At 32.6% G+C, this 19,572-nt stretch overlaps 2 protein-coding genes across 2 annotated transcripts in view; both read right to left on the minus strand.

The window, feature by feature from the left end:
- Positions 1-2,949: 2,949 nt before the first annotated feature.
- Positions 2,950-9,219, minus strand: LOC110019158 (sulfate transporter 1.3-like). Its single transcript, XM_020716742.1, has 13 exons — positions 8,875-9,219; positions 8,742-8,790; positions 8,169-8,376; positions 7,889-8,063; positions 7,733-7,798; positions 7,534-7,647; positions 7,324-7,440; positions 7,109-7,235; positions 5,567-5,853; positions 5,294-5,484; positions 4,588-4,673; positions 4,401-4,477; positions 2,950-3,093 (listed from the first exon to the last, which is right to left on the minus strand). The coding sequence occupies exons 1-13, from the start codon at positions 9,217-9,219 to the stop codon at positions 2,950-2,952; spliced, it is 1,986 nt and encodes a 661-aa protein (XP_020572401.1).
- A 3,699-nt stretch (positions 9,220-12,918) lies between these two features.
- Positions 12,919-19,572, minus strand: part of LOC110024563 (sulfate transporter 1.2-like) — a 37,626-nt gene continuing 30,972 nt past the window's right edge. The window contains 3 exon segments of the mRNA XM_020724610.1: positions 12,919-13,294; positions 13,389-13,465; positions 13,554-13,639. Of these exon segments, the coding sequence (XP_020580269.1) occupies positions 13,151-13,294; positions 13,389-13,465; positions 13,554-13,639 (307 nt within the window). The 3' untranslated portion in view covers positions 12,919-13,150.

Below are 19,572 nucleotides of genomic sequence, written 5' to 3' on the forward strand. Positions count from 1 at the left end.
ATACATTGCACCTATGTATTTCCTTGATTATTTTTTTCTGACTAAATACTTTAGAATTAAACTCAACTTATATGAGTTAAGCCTAACAATACACATTTGAACACAATATTGATCAAAATATTGCTCTTAATAGATTGATTAGTAATACATGTTTTACATACTATAGGTTGCATTCATAAAAATCATAGATAGCTTATCTTAGAAAATTCCTATTTTAGGTGATGTAATATTGAACATAATATTATGTGTTACCATATTGAGCACAATACGATATGTGTTATACAATATTGAACACAATATTATGCATTACCATCAAGCAATAATATTCTATATGATCTTATCTTTACTTGACTTATGGTTAATGATTTTTTTAGTTTAATTGTGCTTTTGTGGCTAGGCTTAGTGCTCCATCAAGAACAAGTTTAACTTTAGAGTTTCTAATAAAATTATATTGTTACACTAAAAGGGTCTTGATGTTTAAGAGTTTAGCTTCATTCTACCTAAGAGATCTGATAATCTCTCCCACTTAAGTATCTGAAGTTCTCTTTAGTGCTCTACACCTAAAATCATTTACCAGGCATATTGGACTCTAGAGGTGGCCCTAGAGATTCAAGGGGTGACTCCCATCATGTAAAATATTTTCCCATCATGGTTTAAGAGGTGGCTCCCATAGTGTAACACTTTGTTACGTATGACACTTAGTTTCCAGAATTTGGTACTCTTATACCATTCATGACAGCTTGAACTACCTCTCATCAAGGTACTATTCTTTTTGGTTTAGTAGCCTCACAGCTTTTTCCCATTGATATAACATCCGAGAAGGTCACCCATCTAAGACATCATAACGTGCCTCTAAGTTTAAGAGTTCAACTTCATTCTACTTAAGGAGTTTCAAAAATATAGAGTTAGATGGCTATGTTCATAAAGTCAAAAGCATTGCTATGTTTATTCTTTTTTCTTATTTTTACATAATAAAATATTCCTCAATTCACATGCCCTCACCGATCCATTCATACTTATTTTCTAATTTTGCGAATATTAATAAACATATCTAGCAAGCATGTTCCATCTCGCTCAATTTTTTTCTTGAGTTTATCATGGTGTTGGGTAAGCTAGCAAACCCTTCTACAATACATATATATATATATTAAAAAAATTTAAATGCACACTATTGGTACGGTTTTCACACTATATTAGCCTTAATTCCCATTCTTGTCTACTATTTAGAATATAGTAAACATTATTACATGAAGGCATGTATGGCTAAAGGACTTCGAGCTCACTAGGATAATCATACATGTAAGATTGTTCATCATCTTCCAAATAATAAATCCAATAGTTGATGGGCTTACTAAACCATCTTTCACTCTAATGGCACTCAAGATACCTATATGGTATATTTAGATTTTTTTCTTAGAAACACATAAGAATAGGAGATTGAAAAGGATTTTTTCTCATGGTGGCTAAAATGGTTTCAATAAGAATAAATATCTTGATTGATCTTCATAAAGAAGTCCACTTCTAAAATGGACACTAAAAATACTTTTGCCTCTTGATTGTTCTTCTTAAAGAGAATATTCAAATGGATCTTTCACCTATTGCTTTTGCCTCTTCTCATTTAGATATATGTAGATTGAAGCATTCCCCATATTGACTAAGAAAAGTATGTCAATCAAACTTTGTTTATGCTTTAAATTACACGGAGTGAAAATGACTCATCATTATTTTTTTTCCAAGTAATTTAATAGGATTGCCCTTTTAAAGATCTATTTTGATGGCATTGTTATTAATAGAATATTTTATGATCCGATTAACCATCTACAACAATATCTTTTAATAAGTCGCATGTAATATAAAATTTCTTTTTTATTTAATTACCTCATTAAGTTTGAAGGTTCGTGCTAATTCCTCTTTTATTTTCTTAAACCAACATAAGTATACATAGTATTTGATTTCATTGGTTGGCCCCCAAAATTATTCCCTTCAAATACTCTATTAGAATTAAACATAATTTATCTAGTGTGGAAGAAGATTTATTTTTATTTATAGTGCGCATATACAATTGGTTGGCTGGTTAAACTATTTGACAATTACTCAACTTGATATTCTCTTTATAATTCAACATGACTTTTCATGCGAAATTTTTCTCACTCACTTGCCTATTATTTATCAGATCATTCAATATTTTATTATGACAACGAGTTATGATTTGTTATTTCTAATCAATTATTCTCTTTATTGTGTTGTGATATAGTGATGTTAATTGGGTCAAATGCCTTGAAACTCAATGGCCATTCAAAAAATTATTTATATTGCTTGATGTTTCCTTGATCTCATGAAAAAGTAAAAATAGCCTCAAGTGTTACATATTTCTATTTGAACTGCCTTTTTATAAAAGGCCCATTCTTCTACTTGCATATAATGTCAAAGTCATTATTGTACAAAAAAATATATTGAAGTTGGTTGTCACTCAATGCAAGAACCGTTGCCACTCATATTCTTTCTCTTTTGCTACTGAAAATATATAGATTAGAGACATTTGTGTAGATAATGACACAATAACATTAGTTCTTTATTAGCAAAATGATGTTTTTTGAGGAAAAAACTTTAATTTGTGTAGAGCTAAGACAAAATTATTCTTCTATTAATTATGACTAGAAATTTATGCAATTGATTTGTGTAATTGTAAATATTTAGCTCTTAGGACTATAATTAAAAGCTAGAATAAATATTATTTAGCAAACTATTATTTAGCAAACTATTTAACCATAGCTTTATATTATACATATTATTTTCTTATAAAATGAGCAGAACCCTCTAATGAATAACTTGGTCTATGAGCTTTGCTTTTCACCTATAACATGCGAAGCTTCCCTTTATTATCTAAAAACTCATCACATGAAGTCTTTCAACGTTGAATAAGCATATTTACCGAATTGTATCTCTTCTTCAAGCTTCTTCACTAGCATTTATGTAGCACATTGTTACGGCATTATCAACAGTTAAGAAGATCCTTCCATTGCCTATCAACTCTGTAAACTTAGAAACTTGGAGCTTCTCCATCAAACCAAGCCCGGGATTTACAAAAATAAGCTATGAAGGGCCAAAAAAAGTTGAAATGAATTATCCTTACAAGCATTTGAATAAAACTATTTGCTCAGACGAAATCAATAGTTCATCATACCTAGGGGTGCAAACGAGTTGAACTAGACTCAACACGTGTTCGGCTCCTTAAAAAATAGCGCTATTCATGGTCGGCTCGTTTATATTTCGAACAAAAAAAAATTGTTCATGTTCGGCTCCTTTGTTTAGCAAGCCCAACACGAGCTATTCGTGAACAAAAAATCATATTAACAACCCTAGTCATGCATGCAGATGTTAGGGCTATAAACGAGTAGAGCTTGAGCGAGTCCATACTCGGCTTGTCAAAAAATATCATTCTTCGTGTTCGACTTGTTCATATATCGAGCTCAAAAAATTTGTTTGTGTTTAGCTCGCTTGCTAACCAAGCCGAAACGAGATATTCACGAACAGCCATCTTGACAACTCAAATCACACAGTTGTAGGATGGTAAGGGTAGGGCGTGATTTAAATCTTGTTATTTATATTAAAATATTCAATTAAATAGAATTTGTAAATATTTTTATTATATTTTTAAATAGTAAATTTAATTGATTATAAATCTTTGTAGCATTGTAGTTACTTAAATTATTTTAAAATAATACTCATTATATATATATATATAATTATTTCGAGCTAAAACAAGCCGAACACGAACGAACAAAACTTTGTTCTTGTTCAGCTCATTTAAATATCAAGGGAAAAAAATTGTTCAGGTTCGGCTCGTTTGCTTAGCGAATGAATCGAATACGAGCTACTTAACGAGTCGAACACGAGCTGTACACAAACAACGAGTCATTTTGATAGCCCTAATCATACCTCTATGTAGGGGTGTAAAAAATATTACTCTTTATGTTCAACTTGTTTGCTTAGTGAGTCGAACATAATCATGCAGTCGTATGATGTTAAGGGTTGTGCAAGATTTAAATCTTATTATTTATATTAAAACATCACTTAAATATAATTTAATATATTTTTATTCTATTTTTTAATTAATAATTTTAATTGATTATAAATCTCTGTAGCGTTGTTGTAGTCAATTTAATTTTTAAAAACTACTACTATATATATATATATATATAATTGATGAGTAGTATTTCGAGCCAAAACGAGCGGAACATGAACGAACAAATTTTTATTCGTGTATGGCTTGTTTATGTATCGAGTACAAAAAAGTGTTTGTGTTCGGCTTGTTAACGTAGCGAACAAATCAAACACGATATTTTTAACGAGCCAAACACGAGCTGTTTGCGAACAACGGGACGTTTTGACAGCTCTACCTCTATGTCTCTCTTCTTCACGCTCTTGTATAGCTCCTCAAGAGCATGGATTCCAGAGGTGTCGATGTCAGTGACCGCTGTAGAAAGAATGGTGGAAGTGTTACAATAAGCTAGTGGCAACCATGGGAAGAGTCACAGAACTCAAAAGTGTAGTTTAGGATAACAGACATGTAAGTTTTTTCCTTACAAGATAGTTCAACAATCAAGTATCTGATTTTTGGTAGTCCGTTCTCATTTTGTTTTTCTTCTTCATCCCTTAGCCACCTAAGGACCCTGCGATTGAAATTTCAAGATTAAGGGCAAGAAAATGCATTTTTAAAATGTTTTTAAGGCTTGTTTATGAGTATTCACATGTCATGGGCTTGCTAGAAACATATAGATGATGGTTTCATAAGCATCAGCTCCATGGTAGTAATGCAAAAAGAAAAATAAAAAATTATTAACTTGTGATATACTGTACAAAAATATTTGTTAGGTATGGAAGACACTTCTTCCTAAGATATAACACCATTAAGAGTATATTGCATGATTTTTTCTTCATAAAAATGCAAGCTTAAAGTCCATCCTGACTATTGGGTCACAAATTAAAGATAATTATCTTCATCGCTATCTTGCTTCCAAAGCCATTGATACTCTAATCAAGTTTTTTTCCTCAAGTAATATCATTCGATACATTTCAAATTTTTTCACTTTTTGTGCAACACAAGGACTCATTAATTATCAACATCAAAATATCAACTTAAATATAAATGCCCAGTTGGTCTCTTGTATTCTGCTATACTTATCATCATATATCAAAGCCAGTTAAACAAAGAGGAGCTAACATAGCTTCTATTTATCTTAATGTTTTAACATCCAAATATAAGAGAATTATCAATTCATGGGTTTTGTACCTCTCCTTGACATAATTAGAGTTTGAGAAGTAGATGACACTATCAACCCTTACAATTACAAATCCGGGAACTCTATTTGCCTCAGGGTACTGTTGAATGTTCCTGTAAATTGAAGTCCCAGAGAGATTTCCCAGTAAAATAATTCTTGGTCTGGTCACCTGAAGAAGGATTTTTATAATCGATATTAAAACCTGCAATTTGGAAAAAAAAAACAAGCTTAGATAACTGTTTGTACTCAGAATCAACTGAACAGAAGGATAACAAATCTCTTACAGCAATCAAGAGACCAATCTCAATATTTACAAAAAGCACGCCAAAAAAAGCTCCCATGCAGGCAATGAAGTCCATCTTATCAACCTTCCAGATATGTATCGTTGCATTATAGTCGATGAGGCCAATCACAGCATTGATAGTGATGGAGGAAATAATTGCAATTGGTGTGTATTTGATGAGGGGAGTGATGAGCTCTAATGTCATCCCTACTGCTATGGACATAACAATATTAGATGCAGCTGTTTGACAACCAGCCATGTCATTCACTGCTGATCTTGAGAAGGAACCTAATTCGAAAATAAAGAAGGAAAAAGTAAGCATTAATTTCTTGATATAAGTAAAATCTTAGTTATATATTACATAAGTAGAAAGTTTGTTGAAACAAATATACTAACAGTTGACAGTTGAAGAGTGAATTCACATGAAGATTGGCATCATTTAACCTAAAAGCTTAGACTAATGTGCAAGGTACAATACTATTATATTTGGAGTATATCTAATTTTTAACTATTGATAGGAAATGAATCTCCACTCTCATGTGGATCTTAATAGGCCCTCATGTATTACTTAGTCTAAATCTTGGGCCATCTTACAAATGATATCAAAGAAAATAATTCTGCTGAGACTTAGCGATTCATATAGTTTATGATGTTCAGAATACCTGGTGTTCATGTATCATAGTTTAGTAAGTTTCAAGAGCAGGTGAATCTAAAAAACTGCACATATAGTTATTTGAGCAATTGAAGAATGACAATTGATTGTATTAAAAGTTTTATTTTTCACTCATATGCTTATACTTTGAATATAATATTTGATTAGAAATATACATAACAAAAAGGCTGTTGGAGTGGCCACAATGGATATTTTCTTGTTGGCCTTTCTTTAGACTAAATCTAACATGGCCACATCATAACTTAGCTTAATTTTCAGCCTAATTCACAACTTGGTCACACTAAACAAGACTCCCGTTACTGATTTTTCACTCTCATACTCTAAGATAATTCAGCACTCAATTGATTCACTTATCATTTAATAAACCCTAGGTGATTCGTTAAACCCTAGAGTGTTTCTAGTTCGTCTTATATAGCTTATGTTGACAGTGTCCTCTCCCTAAGATCCATGGACCCTCATTGTTGTTGAAATGGAGAAGCTTTTAGGATTTGACAAAGGTTAAAAATTTATGGAAGAAGCTACACTTCTATTTATCACCTTTTCTTAGCTTAATAAAAACTCAAAGACTCTACCCCTATTTATATTAGTGACATCTCCTAAATTAATGTCTAGAATTATGCCACTACTTAATCTAATGGTTACAAATGACTCTCTAGAATTTTCTTTATAATTTCATACCTACCACACATTCTAGACAACTCTATGGATTACTTTAGAATAAGTTTTTAGATGAAACTTTTCTAGAACATGCTTCTAGAAATTAGGCTCTTATTGGGCATTATTTAAACAACTAAGGCCCAAAACAAAAAATCAAGTTTATATTTCAACAATTGCTTCTCCTTACAATGCCATCGAGGATACATTCCTTACCAGTGCCTATGAAACAAGAAGTCAAAGACCCAACAATATTCATAGTTCCATGGGCCACCATTTCTTTGTTTCCATCCAACTGATAATCATTCATGGCAGCAAACGTTCTGCCAATTGCCACAGCTTCCTAAATATATCAAAGAAATTTATTTAAGTCATGTATACTGGTATCAATTAGAAGAACTTTGAATTGTTAATAAACAATCAAGACTTACAGTCAATGCTATCATCCCAGAAATTGCACCAATCTTTACTCCTTTTATAAGATTTGAACCACTGAAGTAAATTTGATGTGCCGATGATGGATTGATGCCTTTTTTTATATGGTTTACCTACATAGATCAAAATTAGTTCAACTTTCAGTAAATATTTACTCATCTTACAACTTCAAACAAAAATAACTGATGCTAGCTCTGAGTACTTACAATATGAACGCCATTTTTGTTAGCTTGGGTGATGTATACGAAGAAAGTGGAAAGAATTATAGAGATTAGTGGTGTAATTACTGGCACCCAAAAGAGACTCCTTTTCTTCTTTCCCTTTACAAGAAAATTAAGACTTTATTTGTGTACCAAAAAATCAAATCTTAGATTCTCCCACTTGAATTATGATAAAATCACTCACTATATATTTAGCAAGAAGAAGGAATGCTAAGAAGGACATCCCAATAGCTATAGTTTGCCAGTTCCACTACAAATAAACAAACATTTTCATCGATTATTATACATTACCAACAAAAAGATTTTCCTTGTTTGATGAAAAAAATAACACAGTTCTTACACCATGATGAACTGAACCCCAGATAGATTTCATCATAGATATTATATCTGTTTTCTTGGTGAAGTTTTTAATACCAAGCAATCCACTCATTTGTTGAAGGCTAATTGTAATGGCTGACCCACCCATAAATCCAATAATAGCAGCATGAGATAGAAAGTCAATCAAAAATCCTAATCTGAAGAACAAAAATTCAAATGATATAATTCATTAACCCTTATAGTACCATCAACACAAGAGTTCAAAATGATAAGATTTAGAAGATCATATTGTTTGATTTTACCTCAGCCATCCAAGTGTTGCCTCAGTGACACCAGCAAAGAATGTAGCAGTAAATGCCAGCCTATAATATTCTGCACTGTTCTTCCTGTAATCAAACTCTTCCTGAAGAAGGTTGCCAAGCAAAAGAGACACAACAGACACTGGGCCAATGGCAATATCTCTAGAACTTCCCAGAACAGCGTACACAAGTGGTGGCACAAAGCTAGAATCTACATAACCAACGAAAAAAAAATGTTTTTTTTAATATTAATATTATTATTATTATTAATATTATTATTATTATTATTATTATTATTATTATTAGGAATATTTACAGACATACCACTTAATTCCCATGTATTTACATATCTAACACCTCTACTTCAATTTAAACATATATGTCACCTTTTGTGAGGATAAAAAGGTGTAGGTATTTCACTTTTTAAAAGTTAAATAGTGATCTTTTTTATATAGGAAAGATTTGGGTGGTACAAATGTAAAAAACATAGTTTAAATATTAAATATGTAAATACATCGAAATTGGCCGGTGGTATATATGCATGTAATTGAATTAATCATAGAAAAGATGACTCACATAGCCCATATTGTGGATCCAAGTTTACAAGGCTAGCATACCCAATAGCCTATTAACAATAACAAAAAAAAAATTACAATGTAAGCCTTAACAAACCAAAAAACAAAAACATTATTTATAAAATGAGACAAACCTGAGGAATGCAGAGGCTCGCCACTGTTAAACCAGCAACAACATCTCCTTTCAATTTAATGAGATTGTACTCTCTCCCCCACTTAAGAATTGGGAACAAGTATTGAAGTCCTGTTACTAATTGCTCTGTTCTTTTCTTGTTCTTAAAAGACCGCAATGGATCATCTGTAAATAAAGTCTCTTTCAGTTTTTCTCCGAGTTGACTCACCAAACTTCGTGGTGGCGGGAGACCAACATTATAAGCCGGTGGTGAGTTATCAGACCGCCGCTGAGAAGAAGAAATGATATCTATATCTACTACTTCCATTGGTGAATCTGTTCCTCTGCAAGAACTATAGGAAGCCATATATATACAGAGCAGCATGAACACTAGAAGTCAACTTATCAGTTGACTTTTGTTTATTGAACTTCGATTGGATATAATGAGCATTCAAGACAGTTGAATCGAATGGGGGGGTACGGGCATAAATAAAGTGAAGAATTTAAATTTTATTGATGCTAATGTGGCTGTAATATGCTCAGCGTTGCAGGCTAAGAACTGTGTGAAGCAGCATTTTTGAAGGAATTGAATTACGTATTTGGATTACTATTTTTAATTGGAGTGTAATGTGCAGCACGGATTATGTTTGAGTCATTAATCACCTTTTTTAGATTAAGTTTATGGGGTACTGTTATTAATGGGGCGCGGGTACAGTAATTAATTGGGAGACTATTTGCTTATGATGGGGAAAAGAGCAGGCATGCATTCAACGCTTTATTCGATTTCTCTCATTTCTAAGCTGTTCACGTAATCACGTGATTTTGGTATCAAAGTTGGCTGGATGAATCTGTAATAAATATATTAAGAGAATAGAAAACAACGAAATATATAGAAAATATATTTGAACTCAATAAAATAGAAGATTATATATAGGTCTGTTGGTAGAGTAGTCTCTCTGAAGGTTGTAAGTATCCTCAAGTCACGGGTTCGATTCCTTCCGTGTGTAGTACTCGAATATTTAACACATCTAGAGATGATCGGGGCTCGTCTAATAACATCTGGCAATTCTTTTAATATATATATATATCATATGATTAGATCCTATAATAATATTTTATTTGAAAATTGACCCATTTTTACGAGAAATATTAGAATTTACTCTCCTGCATTTACGCTCTCTCTCCTTGACCTCTCTCTTCTTATTCGTTGGTTGTAGGTGCGTGCGATGCATCTAACATTTTCTCACCCACTTACGACCAATGAATCAGAGGAGAACACATTTTTATGCACACACTCTCCCTATTATTCGTCCTGCAACATATCTAATTTTTCTTCACTTTTACATCATCAAATCATTGAAAACAAGTATTCTATTTACTCCATTGAGGACAAGAAAAGCTTTCATGTTCATAAAAACAGCGAACAACTTCACAGATGTAAAAGAAGAGCCCAACAGATGAAAAGAGGGAAAAAAATCATTTTTATGCTAGAAAATTTTCGCTTTATTCTCAACCAATATATGCTATTGTTTGACAGATGCGTTATGTTACTTTCTACTGCTTTGATTCTCCTCCGCTCAGAGATCAAACAAAATCTCTAAAATTACAAAAGCAAGCATGCAGTTGTTATTTGCGTAATTAATAAAAGAGGGGTACAATATGAAGTATAACAATAAATGGGCGGCATACCTTTTTTCAGTAGAACAATCAGGCGCTAGAGGACGTTTGTTTAACTTGAAAAGGCAACAACTTCTTTCAACTTTAAACAATATTCAATGAAGAAGACTTTGGTTGTTTAGAAACTTTATTATATCTACTGCATAAATGCATTATTATAGATAGAGTATGAAACTGTAAAAGTGAGCACAATAATGGCATAGTTTTAATTACTTAGGCTGTTGGTTAAGGATTTTGATATTCATAAAAGATATTATGGGTTCAATGATTGGCACAGATGTACGTGGGTGTCATTTGTATTTCAATTTCCAACAGTGGAAGCAAAGTTACATGTAATTAAATATTATTTTCAGACTGATACAAATTGGTTTCACAGGTCAGGCTCAGGTCCAACCCGAAACTATTTGGTTTGAGCCTTACATGAATATTAAATGCATCAAAAAATTTAACTTTAACCAAACGTGACTTCAACTTACCTGACATGAATCTGATCCACATAACTAGTTTAATATATGCATAATAGTTATTTGGTTGAATATTAGGTAAATTTTGAATCTTGCGGGCAACATTATGTCTTGGGTTGAACAGTTTGTGAGTCGAATCGAACCCGACCTAAAAAATTAAATTGTTGGGAGGTTGGGCCTGAACTTGACCAGAAAATTTATCAGATCAACCCCAACCCGAATTTCTCGAATCAGATTAGCGTGTCGGGTCATTTTTGGACAACTCTAGTGAAGCAAAGTGCTTTTAATTTGAAATCCTTTATAAGATATATTTTTGTTAGGAGGCCTTAAAACCGTTACATTAAAAAAGGAAAAAAAAGTTAAATGGCGTTTTAATGGTTCTGATGAAGGAGGAGGTTCTAATAAAGAAACTGCAGTTTTTCAAGTTAACCCTACTGTTGAGAGAAATAAAAAGCAATTCTTTAATGTGCTTACAACTAACGACAAGACGTCATCATAAAATTAAAAATTACAAACAAATATATGATTCTGATTTGAAATAATGTATAGATTTGGTGTTATAAAAGTGGGAGATCAAAGTAGAGTATTTAACAGTTATGATTTTATGCTCAACATGATCTTTATCATGCAAATAATATATATATATATATATATATATATATATTCTAAAATTATGTGCTGCAAGCCTTAACCTGTTGGTGGTGGGGTCATTGTAAGTCCCCTCAGGTCAAGGGTTTGATCCCATAGTGGCGTGGGGGCTTTGGAATTTTAGGCACATGACACGGGCTCTCATCATAGGGCGAAAAAGCACATGGAAAATCGATATTTGGGTCTCTGTCAAATATTGATTTCCTTTGAGGAAAAAAAATATTCTAAAATTATATATTTATTTTACAATGTGATGAATTCTAATTAAATATCAGAATGAATAAATGTATTGTACACTTCTATCACTTGTAATAGTGTTTAAAAATATGTAAATGCATATAATGCTATTCTAACTATTAAAAATTCTGCCAATTTTATATTGCATTCGAAAACTTTTTGGAGAATATTATATTTAAAATAATTTAAAATGAATCAATATTAAATAATATATAATAAATTTGGTCATTTTATTTAAAGTAATTATTAATTAAAGACAATTTAATTAGAAAAATATGTCATCAGTAAATTATAATTATCATAATTAACTGTCTCATTAACATAATTAAGTGTACTGATTTTTATTTGTTTTAACTAAGAGCTAAATTGATTTCAAATTGACCTAAGCTTATGGCTATTAACTAGCCAAGTTAATCAAAATATTTTATAAATCTAATCCAGAACGTGTAAATTCAAGTCATATAAATCAATTTCTTTTATCTCGCTTAAATCTTTTAGGGCTGTTTGGGATTTTTTTTCCCGATTTTAAATTAAAAAATAAATAATAAATAAATTAAAAAAAAAAATCTTAAGGAAATCATGATAAAAGAGGCATTTGTGCATTTTTAAAGTGGGACACTTACATGCATACCATCCAATTCTTATGTATTTACATACGTAGCACCTAAATTTTACTTTTTACATTAATACCCCCAAATCTTTCTTATCAAGTCAAACGTACCACTATTCTAACTTGGTTGTTATGGTCTTTTTTTAAACAGTTTTAGCAAACAGGGGCACAATAGTCATTTTTTCATAAACAACTGACCCACCGCTGTTTTCACATAGCTGCACCAAACAGACAGCCGGCTTCCCCGCAGCAGCTTTCCCACAGCAGCTTCCTGAAGCAGCGCAGCTGCAGCTGAAAAGTTGAAAAGCTGCAGCTGCGCCAAACAGAGCCTAAAAGTGTAGTACAACTTTTCATGCATAGAGAAGTTGTCATGTATGTAAAAATTGAAATATAGCCTTTAGATATGTAAATGCATAAGAATTGAGTGGCATCTGTAAACCTTCCTTCTAGAGAATATAAGATTCATACATCAAAACAAATCTCAGCATAATTTTTCAGTCCACAACTCACAAATTATCTAGTTATTATCCCACTCAAGGCAACGTTGTTCAGCTACTCTAAACTATGCCGAGCTTCCTCACATCTACAAGCTAATCACACTGATTATTTCATCATTAAATAAAACTATTTACAAAACTGTCCCATGTTTTGCTTTCTCTTCTTTAAGCTTGTTCAGCAGCCATTGTGGAGCAATTTGCTACAGCTTCACCAACTGTCAAGAAGATCTTGCTGCATCCTATCAACTCTGTAAACTTGGAAGCTTGGAACTTTTCCATCACCGCAGGCCCCGGATTCACAAGAATAAGCTGTGAAATGCAAATATTTGTACAAAAATTTCTATCCTTCCAAGTATTTGAAATAAAAAAAATTCGCTTTGGTGAAATCAAAAGTTTACCAAACCTCAATATCTTTCTTCTTCAAGCACTTGTGAAGCTCCTCAAAGACATGGATTCCGGTGGTGTCGATGTCGGCGACCGCTGCGAAAAGAATGGAGATTTAGTGTTACTAAAAATTGGTCGCACAACTCGAAACAGTAGTTTGGGATAACAAAAGCTTTTCTCATACGAGACAGTTCAACAATTAAGAATTTGATTTGTGGTAGGTTGTTCTCCATTATTTTTTCCTCCTCATCTCTAAGCCACCCAAGGATCCTGCAATTGAAATTTTTAAGAGTAAGTGGCAAGAATGATTTTAATGTCGTATAGTATCCTTTAATTTTAGAGAAATTTAAATACAAAGCACACAATTCTTATGTATTTCTATATCTCACACATAAGCTTTCATATTTACATACATAGCACTTTGCTGCTTTTAACTTATGCATCAAAAGCGTATTCAATACACTTTAAGTAGTCATAATGGTGCTATGTTGATGTGATATTAAATATTTGAGTGTTATGTGTATAAATGCGAGAGTCTAGGTGTGAGATATGTAAATATACATAAAGAATTGTGTTGTTTATATAAATGCACATTAATTTTAAGCTTTGGTTCTAGGCATTCACATAAGTTGGGCTAGAATTATGTAGATGTGCTTTTCACATACATGAACACCTTAGCAATAAAGCATTAAAAAAAAAATCACACATGATATGTCAGGTAAAAATTTTGCAAAGGATGAAATACACTTCTTCCTAAGTAGTGCAAAAATTTAAAGAATTTTGCAAGGCTACTCTTCTTCCAAAATTATATAATGGCAATTGCCTTGGTGAAAATAAACATCCTTAGAAACATCTAGCATCCGAACTTCCGAAGTAATTCAAATTCCAAGTAAGTTATTTTTCTATTGAAAACTTCTTTGCTGCCTAAATAATATCATTTGATACCCTTCTACCATGCGTATGTCATTAAATATAAATTTCCTTACCCTTCAACATGGTCATGTAGGTTTAGTGCAAACTATGTTAAGTACATTTCATGTATTATTCAAAATCATAATATCAATTCAAATATATAAGCACATTTGGTACCATGCATTCTTCTCTTATTTTTAATTTTATCAAATACCAAATAATTTTTTTTAAATTTTGCTCAAGTACATCAAATTAAGCACTCCATATATTTCTTGTGATTTAGGGTCTGTTTGGCGCAGCTGTGGATTATTTATAATCTGCTGATAAGCAGATTATTCTGATAATCTGATAATCTGCAGATTATCAGAATAATCTGGCTTGCTGTTTGGGGCAGCTTATTCAGACCAACTTATTGGTGGTTAAATGACATTCATGCCCCTGTTTGAATCAAAACTGTTTGGGGCAGCTTATTCAGAATAGCTTATTGTTGGAAAAGAAACATATAGTGCAGAAACATACGATAATCACAGATTTTTTCTAAAAGATACCATACAGTTCTCACACCTTAATGAGTACCAGGATAACTAAAAAAAGTACAAATACAAGTACAACAACAAGGAGAAATATTAAAATATTCAACTTAAGACTCTGGCTACGCCTGTCCTCATCTGCACTGTCAGCCGGAAAAAACATCGGATTCACATGACTGCTGGCATGACTACTGTCAGTGTAATATGATGGACTATCGGCCCACCTGAAGAAACCACAACGGGCTGAAACACCCCTGGCACAACCATAGAACTGCCTCCCAAAGCTATGCTCCTTACGTGACGTTAGCAACGGAGACGGTAGTCCACAATAACACAAAATCCCTCTGTCTGTACTTGATATTCTGGAGGTCATGTTGGTATAACTGTGAAAATAACAAAAGAATGAAATGTCAGCTTAAGGTATTTAAAAAAAAAAACATAATTAAATGGGTATGAATATAAACCTAAAATCTTATGAAAAGAAAACTTGGTTGATCAATAGCCACAAATAGCATCTGTGATAGACTCCCTTAAAGCAATCATATCAGCCAAACTATCAGCATCTTGATCTTCAAAATCATTAGATTCTATGTCCTCCTGTAAAGGAGCTAAACCTTTTGGGCCCATTTTTTATTTACAAAACCTGCTCACACCCAACATATCAATCATCTATCTGCAAATGGTTATTGATTCAGGCAAAAAAAATCTTGAAAAGACTTTTAGCAGACTCAACTCTATTGTCATGCATAATCTTAAGGCAAATTACAACACAATTAGCAAGAAAAATCTTTACAAACATCAGCCAACGCTTTTACGTGAAAGAACAGCCAATTGGCACCATAAAAACATGTGATCATTGTGTAGGATGGAAATGAGGTGTTCCCTCCTTCTAATGAGGTGTTTCAGGTACATGAGGTGTATTACTTTCATTGTGTAGGATGGATATATTACTTTCATTGTGTAGGATGGATATATTACTTTCATTGTGTAGGATGGATATATTACTTTCATTGTGTAGGATGGATATATTACTTTCATTGTGTAGGATGGATATATTACTTTCATTGTGTAGGATGGAAATGAGGTGTTCCAGAAACATGAGGTGTATTACTGTCATTGTGTAGGATGGATATATTACTTTCATTGTGTAGGATGGATATATTACTTTCATTGTGTAGGATGGAAATGAGGTGTTCCAGAAACATGAAAACTGCTATACCACTTGTTACAGAAATTTGAATATTTACATACATACCACTTGATTCTTTACATATTTGCTGAAACTTCAAAGGCATGTAGAAGCATTCGTTTGTTGTTCATACATTCCCCATATCAGAAAAAATGTCTCAGATTTTTTAAAAATTTGAAACATCTTCGATATGGAGAAATGTCACTGTAAATCTCATTTGAATGCCAAGATATGTGACTAGTGTCAATTAATAATGAAGTGGCTAGCAGTAAGAGGCAAGCAAGATCCATATAACAGAGTTATTGGCTGAAAACATAGTTATTGGCTGAAATCAATTCACTTGCTGAATTTAATGCCATTAACTGAAACCATTTGGAATAATTCTAATGAGCATTGTGTCTCAGATTTTGAGGAGAACATATGGATGATATTATATGGTCATACACTTGTTACAGAAATTTGAATATCTACATACATACCACTTGATTCTTTACATATTTGCTGAAACTTCAAAGGCATGTAGAAGCATTCGTTTGTTGTTCATACATTCCCCATATCAGAAAAAATGTCTCAGATTTTTTAAAAATTTGAAACATCTTCGATATGGAGAAATGTCACTGTAAATCTCATTTGAATGCCAAGATATGTGACTAGTGTCAATTAATAATGAAGTGGCTAGCAGTAAGAGGCAAGCAAGATCCATATAACAGAGTTATTGGCTGAAAACATAGTTATTGGCTGAAATCAATTCACTTGCTGAATTTAATGCCATTAACTGAAACCATTTGGAATAATTCTAATGAGCATTGTGTCTCAGATTTTGAGGAGAACATATGGATGATATTATATGGTCATACACTTGTTACAGAAATTTGAATATCTACATACATACCACTTGATTCTTTACATATTTGCTGAAACTTCAAAGGCATGTAGAAGCATTCGTTTGTTGTTCATACATTCCCCATTTCAGAAAATATGTATCAGGTTTTTAAAAATTTGAAACATCTTAGATATGGAGAAATTTCACTGTAAATCTCATTTGAATGCCAAGATATGTGACTAGTGTCAATTAATAATGAAGTGGCTAGCAGTAAGAGGCAAGCAAGATCCATATAACAGAGTTATTGGCTGAAAACATAGTTATTGGCTGAAATCAATTCACTTGCTGAATTTAATGCCATTAACTGAAACCATTTGGAATAATTCTAATGAGCATTGTGTCTCAGATTTTGAGGAGAACATATGGATGATATTATATGGTCATACACTTGTTACAGAAATTTGAATATCTACATACATACCACTTGATTCTTTACATATTTGCTGAAATTTCAAAGGCATCAAGAAGCATTCGTTTGTTGTTCATACATTCCCCATTTCAGAAAATATGTATCAGGTTTTTAAAAATTTGAAACATCTTAGATATGGAGAAATTTCACTGTAAATCTCATTTGAATGCCAAGATATGTGACTAGTGTCAATTAATAATGAAGTGGCTAGCAGTAAGAGGCAAGCAAGATCCATATAACAGAGTTATTGGCTGAAAACATAGTTATTGGCTGAAATCAATTCTCTTGCTGAATTTAATGCCATTAACTGAAACCATTTGGAATAATTCTAATGAGCATTGTGTCTCAGATTTTGAGGAGAACATATGGATGATATTATATGGTCATACACTTGTTACAGAAATTTGAATATCTACATACATACCACTTGATTCTTTACATATTTGCTGAAATTTCAAAGGCATCTAGAAGCATTCGTTTGTTGTTCATACATTCCCCATATCAGAAAAAATGTCTCAGGTTTTTAAAAATTTGAAACATCTTAGATATGGAGAAATTTCACTGTAAATCTCATTTGAATGCCAAGATGTGTGACTAGTGTCAATTAATAATGAAGTGGCTAGCAGTAAGAGGCAAGCAAGATCCATATAACAGAGTTATTGGCTGAGAACATAGTTATTGGCTGAAATCAATTCACTTGCTGAATTTAATGCCATTCACTGAAACCATTTGGAATAATTCTATTGAGCATTGTGTCTCAGATTTTGAGGAGAACATATGGATGATATTATATGGTCATACACTTGTTACAGAAATTTGAATATCTACATACATACCACTTGATTCTTTACATATTTGCTGAAATTTCAAAGGCATCTAGAAGCATTCGTTTGTTGTTCATACATTCCCCATATCAGAAAAATTGTCTCAGGTTTTTAAAAATTTGAAACATCTTCGATATGGAGAAATGTTCTGGCAATTGCTTCTCTAATGATATTTTGCCTGGTGATATGAGTAATCTTACTATTTTCATATTTCAGAAGCAATAGTTTTTTGACTAATCATATGTATAGACGACTAAGCAATAATTTGATGTTACCATATGTCATGCTTGCAATGTGATATGCATAATCCATAATGTCAAGGTCATATGCATAATCTGATTTGAACCAACAGAAATCGGGTAGAGATGAAGAAAAGAATGGCCGAATTGTAGCATGTAATAAAGATACTCCTTTCCCAAATCCATATTGTAGCATTCAATAGAGATGCAACGGATAATGTAAACAATTTTTTTGTAAGACGTTTCCCAGTAATGGAAGTTCTTTGTGAGACAGATGCCAAATCAAGAGAAGTTTTAGAAGAATATGTTAACTACCAAACAATCACTCGCAAAACTCAGAGATCCGAAGCAATAGAAGCAGGTACATGTAGAAGAACCAAAAAAAATTCATCGATCCATAAAACTCACGAATCCAGATCTTACCGGAGAGGGAAAAAGAACGAGAAATCGAGCCCTAATGATGCTTTCGTTCGGAGAGGGAGGAAGCGAGGGGAGAGCGCGAGGGAGATCACCAAGGGCAAAAGAAGGAATTGCAGCCCTAACGCCAACAGCCAACGCCGAACGCAGGAGGCGCCCCGCGATCCGCATAATGAAGAAAAACCGAACCGCGGGACGCAGCGTTCAGAACGCCGCCGAACGAACGCTCGAAACAAACGGGTAGGCGGCGTTCTGAAAACGCCACCGTCGATGAAAAAGCTGTGCCAAACAGGGCCTTAGTGAATATTGCATGTAAAGTTGGGCATTTTCTTATTTTTGTGTTCACTTAGATAGTGCATGTCTTTATCAAATTATTCCAATTTAATTATAGGATGCTTTTGATACTTTCATACATAATTGTGTTCACTTAGATAGTGCATGTCTTTAACAAATTATTCCAAGTTAATTATAGTATGCTTTTGATACTTTCATACACCATATTTTGGAATTTTTGGTGATTCTTTGATAATTTTAATACTTCAAAACCTTTGTATTTTTTAAAGACCCCAAATAAACTTGACAATATTGGGGTTGGCTATTATAGTGCTAAGAATATTCCATAAAATTTGAGATTTTCTTTACTATTTGCATGCCTCTTGCATTTTTTTGAATAAAAAAAATCACATTTTCATAAAATTACCAAACCACTCTTGCGTGATCATATGGCCGTGGCATACATCCCGTAGATCTATACTACTCTTTAGGGCATACTTTGTGTTTATTTGGAATTTTATTTTTAT

Source organism: Phalaenopsis equestris, unplaced genomic scaffold, assembly GCF_001263595.1.
Source record: "Phalaenopsis equestris unplaced genomic scaffold, ASM126359v1 Scaffold000002, whole genome shotgun sequence".
In the NCBI taxonomy this organism is placed as follows: domain Eukaryota; kingdom Viridiplantae; phylum Streptophyta; class Magnoliopsida; order Asparagales; family Orchidaceae; genus Phalaenopsis; species Phalaenopsis equestris.